The 13,543-nt window shown below is 39.6% G+C and overlaps 1 protein-coding gene across 1 annotated transcript in view; it reads left to right on the plus strand.

Moving 5' to 3' along the window:
- The window catches only part of Piezo2 (piezo type mechanosensitive ion channel component 2), a 366,290-nt gene that overhangs the window by 263,828 nt on the left and 88,919 nt on the right, over nucleotides 1-13,543 (plus strand). Inside the window, exons 15-19 of the mRNA XM_035438719.1 lie at nucleotides 1,721-1,844; nucleotides 3,445-3,734; nucleotides 5,269-5,417; nucleotides 7,359-7,532; nucleotides 10,382-10,423. Of these exons, the coding sequence (XP_035294610.1) occupies nucleotides 1,721-1,844; nucleotides 3,445-3,734; nucleotides 5,269-5,417; nucleotides 7,359-7,532; nucleotides 10,382-10,423 (779 nt within the window). The remainder of the gene's footprint in view (nucleotides 1-1,720; nucleotides 1,845-3,444; nucleotides 3,735-5,268; nucleotides 5,418-7,358; nucleotides 7,533-10,381; nucleotides 10,424-13,543) is intronic.

The raw sequence follows: 13,543 nt of genomic DNA on the forward strand, positions 1-13,543 counted from the left end.
GAACATTTGGCAGCATTGCCAAAGTTTGGCTTTTGCTCCCAGCCTCTCTCAAATTCTTCCCTTCAGGAAAGACCGCATGTGCTCCTAATTATTCCTACCTTCTAACTACATGTTAAATATACAACTTTCTTTCTAGTTTTCAGCCACAGTTAATTTAGTAAAGACTTCCAGAATTTTAATGTCAACTTTTCTGAAGGACCAGTCTTCTAATTCTTCACTCCGTTTGTCTCTGCATGCTTATCAGGAATTATCATTTCTTTCGATTTCAGTTGAAAGAAAATGATAATTGGCATAGATGACTTCGTGAAGTGAGTGATGATGCAAAGCAAGACTAAATCATTCTTACCTTTTAATTTTTTTCTTTTCTTTTTTTGGCAAATGTTTACTGAAAATCTTTTCTAAGCCACAAGATATCATGTCATGTCCATCCACTAAAAGGTCCAGAATCAACAAAGATAGACAAATGCCATTGAGACATGGAGACACTGGTACTGTCACATACCATAAACTTTTGGCGGGGGTGGAAATTGGTGCAGCAGCTTTGGAAAATGTACATTTGTCGGCTCCCCCCAAAAGTTAAACACACAGCACAAGATGGGCAAACATAGAGATATGGGAAAACTTATATGAATGTCAATAGCAATGTTACCCATTGTAGCCAAGCAAGCAACTTAAATGTCCTCAACTAAAGAGTACATGAGCAGATGCTTGCATCTTTATAAAATGAGATGCTGCTCCCTAATACAGAAGCACAAAGGAATGAAGAGCTGTATACACATTATAATGTGATTAAACCTACTACTCCAAGTAAATAAGTCATTTACAAAAGAATGTGTATTATGTCATTCTCTCTACGTAAATGTCCACATCATATAGATGAATACAGACAAAAAGCAAATTAATCATTGGCTAGAACTAATATACAAAAGAAAGGAGTGATGGAAATTGTGCTGCCTTGGGGGGTGATGAAAAGATGTCAAAATAGATTGCAGTAGTGGTTATGCGACACTGGATGTAGTCTGAAACCCACTAATAGACACTTCTCAGGAGGTTCTTGGACTCTAATGCAGAGCCCATCCATGCTAAGCATCCAGCCTACCAATGTCCACCCTAACCTTTGAAATGTACTGATCTACATCCCAGCCTTTGAAACGTACTCTTGAAATGAGTAAGTTGTGTGGTATGTGAACTGTATTTCAGTAACACCAATACCAAAACCAAAACTGTCCCTACTATGTGCTAGGCACCATATTCTCTAAAGAATGGAGCTCCTTGAATTGGAAGGTCAGTGTAAAACATGGGTGAGTTTAATGTTCTTTCTCAGCCACTGCAAGATGAACAGGAATAACAAGCCTCTAGATTTTCTGTCACGAAAAGTTGTTTACCATATATGTGGAATGTTCAAAACAAGGAATACTGAAGAGTCAAAGGGCTGTCATAGAAGACACACTGAACTCTATCAGGGCCTGACTGTCAAGAGGAAACCAGTCTCTGATACTGACCTTGAAGGAATAGAGTGGCTGATGTTGGTTTCCTCTTAAGTCGAAGTTGTTCATCTTCATGGGGCCTTTAGCAGTGTTACACATGACCATAGCATGTGAGTGATGCACACATGCACAGGGATTGCTACATAGAGAGGTTGTACATTGTGCTCCCACAACCATGGGGAGAAAACACTGTAAACGTTTCTGACCCTTCCCCTCCCTTGTTCTGCTTTCAGATTCTCTTCACCATCACATTCTGGCTGCTCTTGAGGCAACACCTTACAGAGCAGAAGGCCCTTCGGGAGAAGGAAGCACTTTTGTCTGAGGTCAAAATTGGAAGTCAGGAACTTGAAGAAAGGGGTAAGTGGGGGCCTGGAGTGATGGCTTGGCACTGGCTGCTCTTCTAGAGGACACAGGTTCGATTCCTAGCCCCATGTAGTGGCTCACAAACATCCGTAACTCCAGTTTCAGAGGATCTGATGCCTCTTCTGGCCTCTGCAGACAGAAAGAAACTTTTAGAGTACACATGTGAGCCCATAGGGCACTAAGTGTGTTGTTTGACTTTCAAAAAAGTGACTCCCAATGGAAGACAACACTAAATATCAGAGAAAGTTTCTGTGAAGACAAACTGCTATCGAGAATTGAAACCAATTAATTAACTCACTTCTTTGAATTTAAATTATTAGCTTTTTAAAAATATGAAAGAAAAGAAGTGAGGAGGGGGAGTAAGGGATGGGTAATGATTTATTTATTGAAACGTCTTTAGCTTTAGTCTTTCTATACAGATAAATGAGAGCTTGCACTCCAATTCCCTAGGTGGATGGATAAGTATGTTTATTGCATATAAAATGGATTAGATGATATTAAAGAAGTATAACTGGACTGGAAAGATGGCTCAATGGTTAAAAGTGCCTTCTGCTTGTTCAAAGGAAAGGAGTTCAATTCTCAGCACCCACATTAGGCAACACCTGTAATTCTAGCTCTAGGGATCTGCTGCCCTCTTCTTGCCTCTCTCAGCATCTGCATTAATGCACACATACCCTCTTGTCATAGTCATAAATAATTAAAAATAGACTAATCATTTTTTAAAAAGTATCCCTATGTGAATTAAGTAGTACCGGTACTTACAGAAGCTGAGCTGGAAACCCTAATGCAGTAACCATGAGAAACGCAGCACAGACCAGCTAATATTGTTTGCTTAGTTCTTATTAGGCCTAACTTTTGATTCTTGTTTTAGCAACAGTACTCTATAAGTACTTTAAACTTGCCTATGTGAGCTTGAATGTCTATTCTGCACAATAATTAACTATTGAATTTTGGTAAAGAATGGCTAATTTAGCATAAACAGTCTAACCCCCATTTCAGTTTCACTCCCATCTCTCTGGGAATCCACTGGTTTCTTGAATAAGTTATTCAAATTTTGGAAAGACAATGAAGGTAACTTTGACATAATTTCCTGGATATTAACATTTTTTAAATCAAGATGATATTTTCCTTTCATTCCAAGCTGTGAAATTATTTTAGGCTTATCTTAATAATTATTACAGTTTAAGCTTATTTTAAACTAAATTATATTTGGCCTTAACTATTATGCTTTTAGTTAGTTAAGTCTTTGGGCATCAGCCAAATTCACATCCTGCTTATGTTGTCTAGATCCATGAAACAACTAGAATCATAGTGATTTCTTTGACTATTGTTACCCATTTATCTTTCTACTGTCTGACCCTCAATACTGAAAATGTAAAAGGGGCTACCGAGAAATGAGCATAAAATTCTCTTATATACTCCATTTGAGGAAAGTTATAAAACTATCAATTAGTTGTCAGTGTTGCCTTATATTTTAGAGCCATCTGAAACCATTTAATAACCAGAAAATGCATGCTTCCTTGTCCACGTGCATCACCCATAGCCAAAGCATGGCTTTTAGCTGGGACTAATGACATGGTCTTCTGTTTAGAAGATGAGGAACTCCAAGATATACAAGTGGAAGGAGAGCCCCCAGAGAAGGCGGAAGAAGAGGAAATAAAGGAAGAAAGGCATGAGCTAAAGAAGGAAGAGGAAGAAGAAGTGGAAGAAGATGATGACCAGGACATCATGAAGGTGCTGGGCAATCTGGTGGTGGCCCTGTTCATTAAATACTGGATCTACGTCTGCGGGGGCATGTTCTTTTTTGTCAGCTTTGAGGGGAAAATCGTCATGTACAAAATCATCTACATGGTGCTGTTTCTGTTCTGTGTGGCCTTGTACCAGGTAGGTAAACATGTGTGCCAAGTTTTCAGTTCTCACACCCGACCCACCAGTAGAGACAGTTCTCTCCGTAGAGATGGCCATGTGCTAGAGCGTGATTGATGACAATCAGAATTCCAAAGTCAAGAATGACAGAATGTATTCTCTCTTTTTAAAAAATTCTGTTTAATCAGTGTTCTCTCTTTTTTAAAATGTAGTCTCTCTTTTTAAAAATTTCTTTTTAATCAATGCTCATAGCCTTTATCCCACAGCAATATATTAAAAATAATCTTTTAGGTACTTAATGTATATCAAGCATTTATTCTATAGCTGATAGCTCAGACCCTTTAATAATATTTATAAATTTTATTATAAAGAACTAGAAGAAAAATAACACACAAATATTTTTTAAAAATCCAAAGTCTATACATCTAAGTAAACTTCCAGGCAGTTAAGACAGCCATTCTGAAGCTATGGCATTTTATATTAACATCCACTATCAAGTATTATCCTTTGCACTTAAAAGTGGAAAACCCATGACAGAGTTAAAACTGCAACTACTTCAGACATGCTTATTTTAAAATTTTAGATACTGTAAAACTTAGAAATAAACTTCATAAAATTTCCAATAAGTCCTGATTTGAAAAATATTCTTTGTAATTAGATCATGTTTTAACACTTAGTAATTTAAGAGCAATGTGTGGATAATCTTAAGCAATTACGGCTTCTCCAGTTTGCTCATATTGCAGGCTTCAGGATCAGGGAACTCTGTGTGTGTGTGTGTGTGTGTGTGTGTGTGTGTGTGTGTGTGTGTGTGTGTGTGTGTATGTTTGTGTGGGGAGGCAGCAAAACCTTTGGTAGCATGAATTAATCATATTAAAATGAGTTAACCTTTTCATAAACCTAGGTAGAAGTGATGTGAGAAGGGAATCCAATGATACTGGCCAAAATAACAAAATAATATTCTTTTGGGCATCCAACAGAATACATAAAGCAATGACAATAGCAAGAGTTCTTTATATGTGAAAAAGAAAGCTTGAGAATGTTCTCAGCAGAAATTGATGAACTCTAGAATACCTCCAAGGTATGAGAGATACCCTCTAATGAATATTTCACAGTTTTGCTCATTAAATGCAATATTGAATGTCAAAATGGGTGCAATTTTCTGTAGAAAGAAAAAAAAAAGCATGATGGCTGCCATCCCTAGATCTCCTAGAGATGAGATGTGTTGAGAGGCTTCTGGATACTGTCTAGGAACTCTGCAAAACATGTGCTCATTGAGGAGTAGCTGGAACCAGTGGTACCCAGCAACTTATGCAAAGACACAGTTAGCCATGGCCAGTTCAACTGGAATTCTAACATCTATTGATACATCTAAACTGCAAAAAGAACCTTTAAAAAACATAAAACTAAAATAGACTTCATTTCAAAGATCCCTTTATATAATTGGTGCCTTGCTTAATTAAGCCAGATACCATCTATAAGCCAATTTTTTCTGTTTCCCAACCATTTTTCCATTTTTTTTGTTTCCCTTTGCTTTTCAATGTCTGACTTACAGGTGCACTATGAATGGTGGAGGAAAATTCTGAAATACTTCTGGATGTCAGTGGTCATTTATACCATGCTGGTGCTCATCTTTATATACACATACCAGTTTGAAAACTTCCCAGGCCTGTGGCAAAACATGACAGGCTTAAAGAAAGAAAAGTAAGTGATTTGTGCCTGGGATGGAATGGGAAGGGGACAAACATGTTGACCCTCCCAATGTGTGGTGTTCTTGAAAACTCAGTGAACAGTTTTAGTAAAATGTGATGCTGCGGATATCTACAAGGTCTTCAATGGCAAGTTAGAGAGATCCCCTCTCCCATGTTCCCTTCATTTAATTCTGTGCTTGAAATGTAGTGAAGATTCCATGATGGTTGTCTAGCAAAATTTTTTCAGCCTCATTTTAATGAGAGGTGATTTCTAGTTACCATCCAATGTGAAACACGACCGCTTAGCATAATGTCATGCCATCTGCTCCCTAGGTTATCTAAGTTTTCCAGCCCATGGGAGGTTCATGGATTCACCTGCCTCTTCCCTGTGTCTAGGCTTAGACTCCACAGAGTAGTTGGTGACCCAGGAGAAAACATTACTGCTGTGCTGCTGCCCAAAATTGGCATGGTTGCACACTATCACATGCAGCAGAGTGCTGCCTTCTGATTTCCTCTTATGAATCTCTGTAATTAGTTTAGAAATCCAGCTGTATCTGGGTCTTGATCTGAAAAAGCAGAGGTGTCAAGGAGAAAGGATAAAAGAAAAGGTTTATGTGTGATTAGACAAATACACCCACAGGGATTCATTATAAATGTTTGCTTGTAATACTTGTCCTGTGCCGGGGATACAACAGGAAAAAAGAAAGAGAGTTGAAGCCTGGGAAGCCAAAAAGTGACCTACCTTGATGCATGTAGGTACATTAAAACTTCTGGTAATCTATGAAGGAAACACTAGGCTGCTGGTGCACTACAGAGAGCAGTAAATGGAGTGGTGCTCTCAGCATTCTTTGTAGAGATGTCCTTTAATTCTACCCGATGCACAGAAACCAAACATCTTTGAGAAATGATTTTGAATCTAGGGATTTTGAGTCTAGGATGTGGGAGAGCATCCTAGGCAAAAGGAACAGCAAGGGCAAAGGCCCTAAGGCAAGATGGAACTGACCTTGGGTACAGGAGAAAGAAAAGGAAGTTCCCCATCTGAGAGCAAGGGAGAAGATAGCAAGAGAGGTTGACAGGCACAATGCCCCAACTGTGGTACAGAAAGCAGTTTGTATTTTATTCTTGTTGGAATTTTCTTCAAATCATGGAAGATTCCTTGAGTATCTAAGGGAATGTGATTTGTGAGGAGCAGAAACAAAGTCACATCACATGCACTTAGCAACTGTCCTGAGAGAAAGACAGGCTCCTCCACCGAAGATGTAGAAGGAAGCGACAGATAATGGTTGTGTATGTGTGTGTGTTGGGTGGGGAGAGTTGTCCAGAGGCACTTAGAGGGTGAAACAAATATGCAGGAGTATGCTAGGAACCAGGGGATGCTTCCTGGTGTCTAAACTTTGTACAAGGCAGATGTCTGCACGGTTTAGTGGTTCAGGAGAGGCCAGAGTGGAGAATGGCTTTGCCAAGGAAAAGAGGGAAGCCAAGGCCACTGCTGAATCTGAAGTCCAGTAGAAATGCGGGCCTGGTTGCACAGTAAATCACGGTGATTTTACTAAGCATTTTCATTTTGGTAACAAAAGGGAAGATTGCAGGGAATGATGAGATCAACCAAGAAGAGTGCAAGAAAGAGGACCCCACACTGAATCTGATGGATTCCAGTTGCTATGTACAGCACAAAGAAGGAGGTGGGGCCAAAGAGAAAACCAGAGATGCCTGATACATTGACCCCAGAACTATTAGAAGGGGACTTAATACTCCAAAGATACAAGGGTAGATATGTGGCTGCTGAATCCAGCTACAAAGAGTTGTTACTACTGTGAAGACAGTATTGGTGTGAATAGTAGGGAGAGAGTTGTAAGTAGTAAAAGCAAAGAGAATGGATGTTGTGGCTTGTGAAAAAGAGGCTGGTTCTCAATGCCCCAGAAAGCTTACTATTTGATTCTGTCTTCTTTGCCAGGCTTGAGGATCTTGGCCTGAAGCAGTTTACCGTGGCAGAACTGTTCACACGCATATTCATCCCCACTTCCTTTCTGCTGGTGTGCATCCTACACCTCCACTACTTCCATGACCGGTTCCTGGAACTCACAGACCTCAAGTCCATCCCCAGCAAGGAAGACAACACCATCTACAGGTGAGCAAATGAAAGAAGCCACGTCTCCTATCTCTGGAATGTCTGCCCTGCTACCCTGCTTCAGGGGGAAGCCAAATCCAGCACTCTAACATGGACTTTCAACCTTTAACTTCTCACTGGTGTGTGTGTGTGTGTGTGAGTGTGTGTGTGTGTGTGTGTGTGTGTGTGTGTGTGTGTGTGTGTGTGTGTGTGTCTGTGTGTGTGTGTGTGTGTTCTCTAAGCAGCAGAGCCACAAGATGCCCTATGAGATGATCTCCATGCAAACTTGTCCCTGTGTAGATAGAGTGGGCAACCCAAACTCTCCTATGTTACTCCGATGTTCTTCAATGATAATCAGAGCTTGACAATGAGTAGTCGTTAGAACTGAAGACTCCATAGGCAACTTGTTGGAGAGAAAATGACCCTCAGTGACACTTCTCAATTATTAGAAAATATCGCAACTTGATCATTTTTGACATTGCCGTGATACCTACAGCTAAAACTATTTACTGTTGAATTCTGACAATATGCATGTTTAATTTAAGTATACTCAGCAAAATTTCAAGAGTCATATTCAAATAATTTAGAAATATATTTTAAACTTGGCATGCATGGCACGTGATTATAATCCCAATACTAGGGAGGCTGACAGAGGAGAATGTGTAGCCAGGCTAACCTAGAAAACAAAGTGAATTAAAACAAAAAACAAATAAACAAAAACTGGAGGGGGATAGATAAATATCTCATTTGTGAGAGTTAACTGTTGTCAATGATGACTTGAAATTTTGTTTGTCCTAAAGCTTTCTCTTCCCTTCAATGAGCATGTTCCGCTCTTTAAAATGTCTTCCTGTTTGTAGAGGCTTTCTGTCACTATTGCCCTCATCGCTATGTGTCTGGGTTTTCTGATGCATCATCAAATAGAGTATGGAATATAATTTGTACAGAAGAGTAAATGTTTTTAGGACCACAGTTTTACGGAAAACAAAAGGCTCAACATGGGTTTTTGCCAGACTAATCACCCGTGTTGGCTGATTTTCTGTCAACTTGACACAGCTAGAGCCCTCAGAGAGGAAGGAGACTCAGTTGAGGAAATGCCTCTCTGAGATCAGTCTGCAGACAAGCCTGAAGGGCATTTTCTTAATTAATAATTGAAGGGAGAGGGCCCAGGCCATTGGTGGTGGTGCCAGCCCTGGGCTGGTGTTCCTGGGTTCTGTAAGAAAGCAGGCTGAGCAAACTATGGGAAGCCAGTTAAGCAACACCCATCAGCTCTTGCCTCCAGGTTCCTGCCCACACTGCTTTTATTGATGAACTCATATGGAACTGCGAGTGAAAAGAACCTTTTCCTCCACAGGTTTCTTTTGGTCATGGTGTTTCACCACAGCAATAGTAACCCTAAGACACCACCTAAAAAGATTTAGACTCAGTATGTATATGAAACCTGAATTCAGCCCAGAGTTCCCTTGAAATACAAGTGTACTGCCGTGCCTATTATGCAGATTCTGGAAAGGGTTACTGCCCATGACAAGTGTGTGTTATCTTCTTTCTACAGCTATAGCAATACAAATTTGCTTGTCAATTCATTCAGACAGCAGCCCTAAATGATTTAACCCCTTTGAGATCACTGCTCCCTTTCTTCCAACGTGTGACTCAGCCCTGAGCATTCCTGTAGTGGTGACTTTTCCAGGAAAACTTAAGTGCATGAGAAAAGGGGGAGAGGTATTGAAGAGTTATATGGTATTTCACTTTCAGATCTAAAAAAATATCAGTTTTCTAGATCCTTACAGAAATTAAATAACCTTGCTGTTATAGGGTTTTCTGTAAGAGTGTTCTATAAAAGTCACAAAATTTGAATGTGAATATTTGACATCCACATCGCCTTGTAAATTTCTCTCTGATTATATTTTTCTTACTGATAATTTTCACCTTCCAGTAAATTTTTGTCCTGAGTTCTAATCAATGACTGTATTAAAATCCAAGTGACAAAAAAATTAATTATGCTCAGAGTTGGGATTGACTTTCCTGCTATCCTTCTTTTATCTCTTTGCTTTGAGGGAGCTTTATGAAACCTGGTTTGAGATGGGGAGTAATGGACCCACTGTACTTTTTAAGTTAATTTTAGCACTATGACTTCTACTGGTGTCCCGTTGACTTTTACCTGTCTCTTACAATTCTGGTGTGTATGTGTATGCAGTGTAGGCAAATATCACTTGTATATGAAGTACAATTCACTATATTTATCCTTATAGAAATTTTAGTTAGAATTGCAAAAAGAATTTATGTTCAAACATAAGAAGAACTGTTATAATTTCTCAAAGGGCAATTTCATTAGTGTCATTTTACTTACTAACAGGTAATGCATGTCAGAAAAATAATTACCATTACATAATAATAGTTTTCTCAGAACCATTTTAATGACTTTGATATCATTACATATTATGTATGATTCATGTTAGAAAATGCTAAATACATTTTAGCTTAACTTTTAAAATCTGTAAAGAAAATATATTGACTTAGAATTTTTTAAAAATCTCACAAAGGAGCAGAAGTTAATCCTTTAGATTCTTTTTTTCCCTTTGGTAATGTGTATCTTCAAAATTAAACATCGTTACTTTTTAAATAAAGTCTGAGATGGGAGGGAGGAGGGGAAGAGACATGTGGTCTCTGAGCACTTTTCCTATGTGTGTCTGACTTCATGTCGCTCCTCAATCTTGCTGCCTGGATTCTTCTTCGAGACACAAAATCTGTATGGGTGATGACACACCTGCCTAAAGCTTAAGGGACAGCCTACTCCATTGCCTCTGTCTAACTATCTCCTCTCTCTCTCCCACCTGTCTCCCATTGCGTCCGTGTGCTTCCATCTCATCGCGCAGCCATGCCAAAGTCAATGGTCGCGTGTATCTAATAATAAATAGGTGGGTATGCTGAAGTTTTCTCTCTTCTTTTTGTTTAAAAAAATCTTCCTTCAGATGTTAAACATTTTTACTGCTTTCTGACATAAAGTAGTGTCCTCAGATAGTGTGGACAGTGGCCTCAGGTATGCTCGTGGATGCACTTTGCAAACCAAGCCATTTGGTGGTGATACCAAATGGTGCTGCCAAGTGGCTGTGGAGGTGGTCCAGGGTCTTCAGCTGGCGCTCAGCATTTGGTTTAGGTCCCTACTTACATGTCCCATTGATTTTGTTCTTTGGTAGGATTTGGTCAAGGCTTTTCTGAGAGGTTGACCCCTCACTGGTCTTTAAATTGAGAGCTCAGCTCAAGAACTGCCTCCTCCACATAATCCCATCAATGCCAACATCCTGCTGGCACTCGTCTGCCCTCCCTCCGGATTCCTGCAGCACTTTCTCAGGCTTTCCTTCCAGAACCCTGCTTGTCTTATCTCCCTTGATAGGCATAGTAGGTCTCCTCGGGTCTGGATGTCTTGTGCCGTACACAGGAGATGTCCCCTCACTGAACCCTAAACCCTACTCATTAGTTGATATTCGGTAGGTACCTTCCTGAAAGGAAGAAAATGGCCACAATATGTGGTTTTAAAAAAATTGATTTCCAAATGCAATTCTACAAGAAAGATCAAAATATTTAAAAGGGGTCTTTTCCATCCATAGATTATACAGTGTGTCCCCATACCACAGAAAATACAAATAAAGTAACTACACATGCTCCTTTCTTACGATGGGTGTCACATGAGCAAATGAAATTAAGAATTCTACAAGGGCAGTCTGGCGTCTGCTGGAAGCTAGTGTGAGAAAAAAATCCCAGCTCAGGTATATAGCTGCTGGGTGGAGAAGGATACACTGGTTAGGAATCTTCACCAGCTACTTAATTCCCCTGTGTCCAAACAAAAGACAACCCTCTGCTTGCTGTTTTTCATAGAGCATGTATCACTTGTTTTATTGGGAGATATATATCAAGATTAAGACTCACCCCAAATATTGAAAATCCCCAAATATTCCAACTTTACCTCTACCCAACTTTCAGTGAAATCTCTCACTTGTGGAGAAAGCCAAAAGAAAGGCTAGCATACCCCCAGAAGCAACATTTGTCAAACACATTGACTCTCATTTCAAAACATGTGCTTTGTGATGTCTTTGCAGTGTGTCCACATTTTAATAGAACCTCCTACTCAATTAGAATGGCAGAATGAGATGTTTGTCACATATTTTTAAGTTCAATGTTGTTTTAAATGTAATTAGGGAAGTGAGTTTATAAATTTGCAAAAAGAAAACTACCTACTTATAGAATACCTGATAGATGTTACCATACCCAAATATGTAGTAAAAGAAGGTAGCACGCACTGAGCCACTTAAAAAAGATATAGAATGATGTTATTAAATTGTGAGAAAATTGCCAAAATACAAAATTGAATATTTTCTCAGTAATGTGCAACCTCTCTGGATTCTAGTCAGAGATGGCACTAATATTGTGAACACTACAAATCTGCAGTGCATCTCTTCCTAATTTCAGGCATTTCTTAGACCTGTGAAAGGGGGTGAGTGCAATGTGTATTTCACATATTCCCAGTTAGAATATTCCAAATTCATAGAATTTAAAGTAAGGGATTTTACAATGGCCAATTTTCCATTTTTTAATGGAAACTAGCTTAATGTGTATCTTTTCTAGGCAAGTCCTACTACTAAATTAAACCTCCTTGGCATTCATGCCACATAATTTGTTTCACTGAAGAAAGTGCCTTGGGTGCACAGAATGCCCTTACTAACAGTCACTGAGCTGTTGTGTGAAAATGCACAAAGTAGAGGAGATGACTGGATAAGGACAAGATTGTTGCCGTCCAGAGGATCCCCCAGAATACATGCCGAGAATAAAAATGATGAAACAGGTCGAACAGTACATTGCCCTTAAAGGAAAGAGTTGGACTAACAAATGAAGAAATGAAAGTCATCTGCTTCCTTGGGGTGTGAAGAGTAAAAACATTTTTATTCCACAATTAATAGTGAGAAGCCCTTAGCTCAGAGTGTAAATCTCACAACCACTTCTCTCTCTCTCTCTCTCTCTCTCTCTCTCTCTCTCTCTCTCTCTCTCTCTCTCTCTCTCTCTCTCTCTCATACACACACACACACACACACACACACACACACACACACACACACACACACACACACACGGACAAACGGACAAATGGACAACAAGGACACAAGACAACTGAAAAAAAAGTGTAAAGAGGTGAAAATGAACTTTTTGTGTGGACAGATGTGTGAAATGGTTTGATGTCAGGACGTGGAAAGAAGACTCCCTGATATCATTCCGCATCTATCTAGTGTTCTAGATAAAAAGCCTGTCCTCTGGACATTAAATGCTCTATGAGGTTGGAAAAGAATGACAAGTGCTATGAGCTCTGCAGCCTGAAGTTTCAGGTAATGTCTCCCAGGAGTGGACTTCTCCAGCTCGAAGTGACATCGGTTTTCTGGAGACCAGTCACACGCTGTGTGTAGGAGGGGTCAGTTCCTTCAACCCTGAGCCCTGTGTTTGCAGTGATTAAGAGCCACACACAGAACAGTGAGCAAGTGTGAAGAACAGATTTCTTCGAGAAACACTGGGCATTTTCCTTGAGAGAGATTTTCTTAAATGTGCAGATGGGTAAACAGCAGAAGCATCACCCATATTTAGCAACTTCTCCTCTGCCCTTTGCTGCAAGAGCACATGCTGGACCCTGACTTTTCACTAGGATGAACTTCTAATGCAGGTGACCACACCCACGCATGAAAATCTCTCCTTAAAACATGGGTTTTTGTGGAAAGATCTCCACAACAACTATATTTTGTGGATATATAGAATTAATAAAATGAAAATGGCAATCCTAAAAAAAAATCAGTTTTTTTTAATCTTAAATTTTTCCTGTGTGATGACTGCCGATGTGAACCATCCACAGAAACTGCCCTAATTTTCAAAATATCCTATGAAGTGGACCCAATTGTTTCCATCTTACAGATGAGCAGATTGAGGCTAAGGAGGAAGGCCCACTACTTTGCCAAGCCGTGAAGGTAGAAACTCTTCCCACTGGGGATTCTGCTCCAGGC

Source organism: Cricetulus griseus, chromosome 2 (genome assembly GCF_003668045.3).
Source record: "Cricetulus griseus strain 17A/GY chromosome 2, alternate assembly CriGri-PICRH-1.0, whole genome shotgun sequence".
NCBI classification, from domain to species: Eukaryota; Metazoa; Chordata; class Mammalia; order Rodentia; family Cricetidae; genus Cricetulus; species Cricetulus griseus.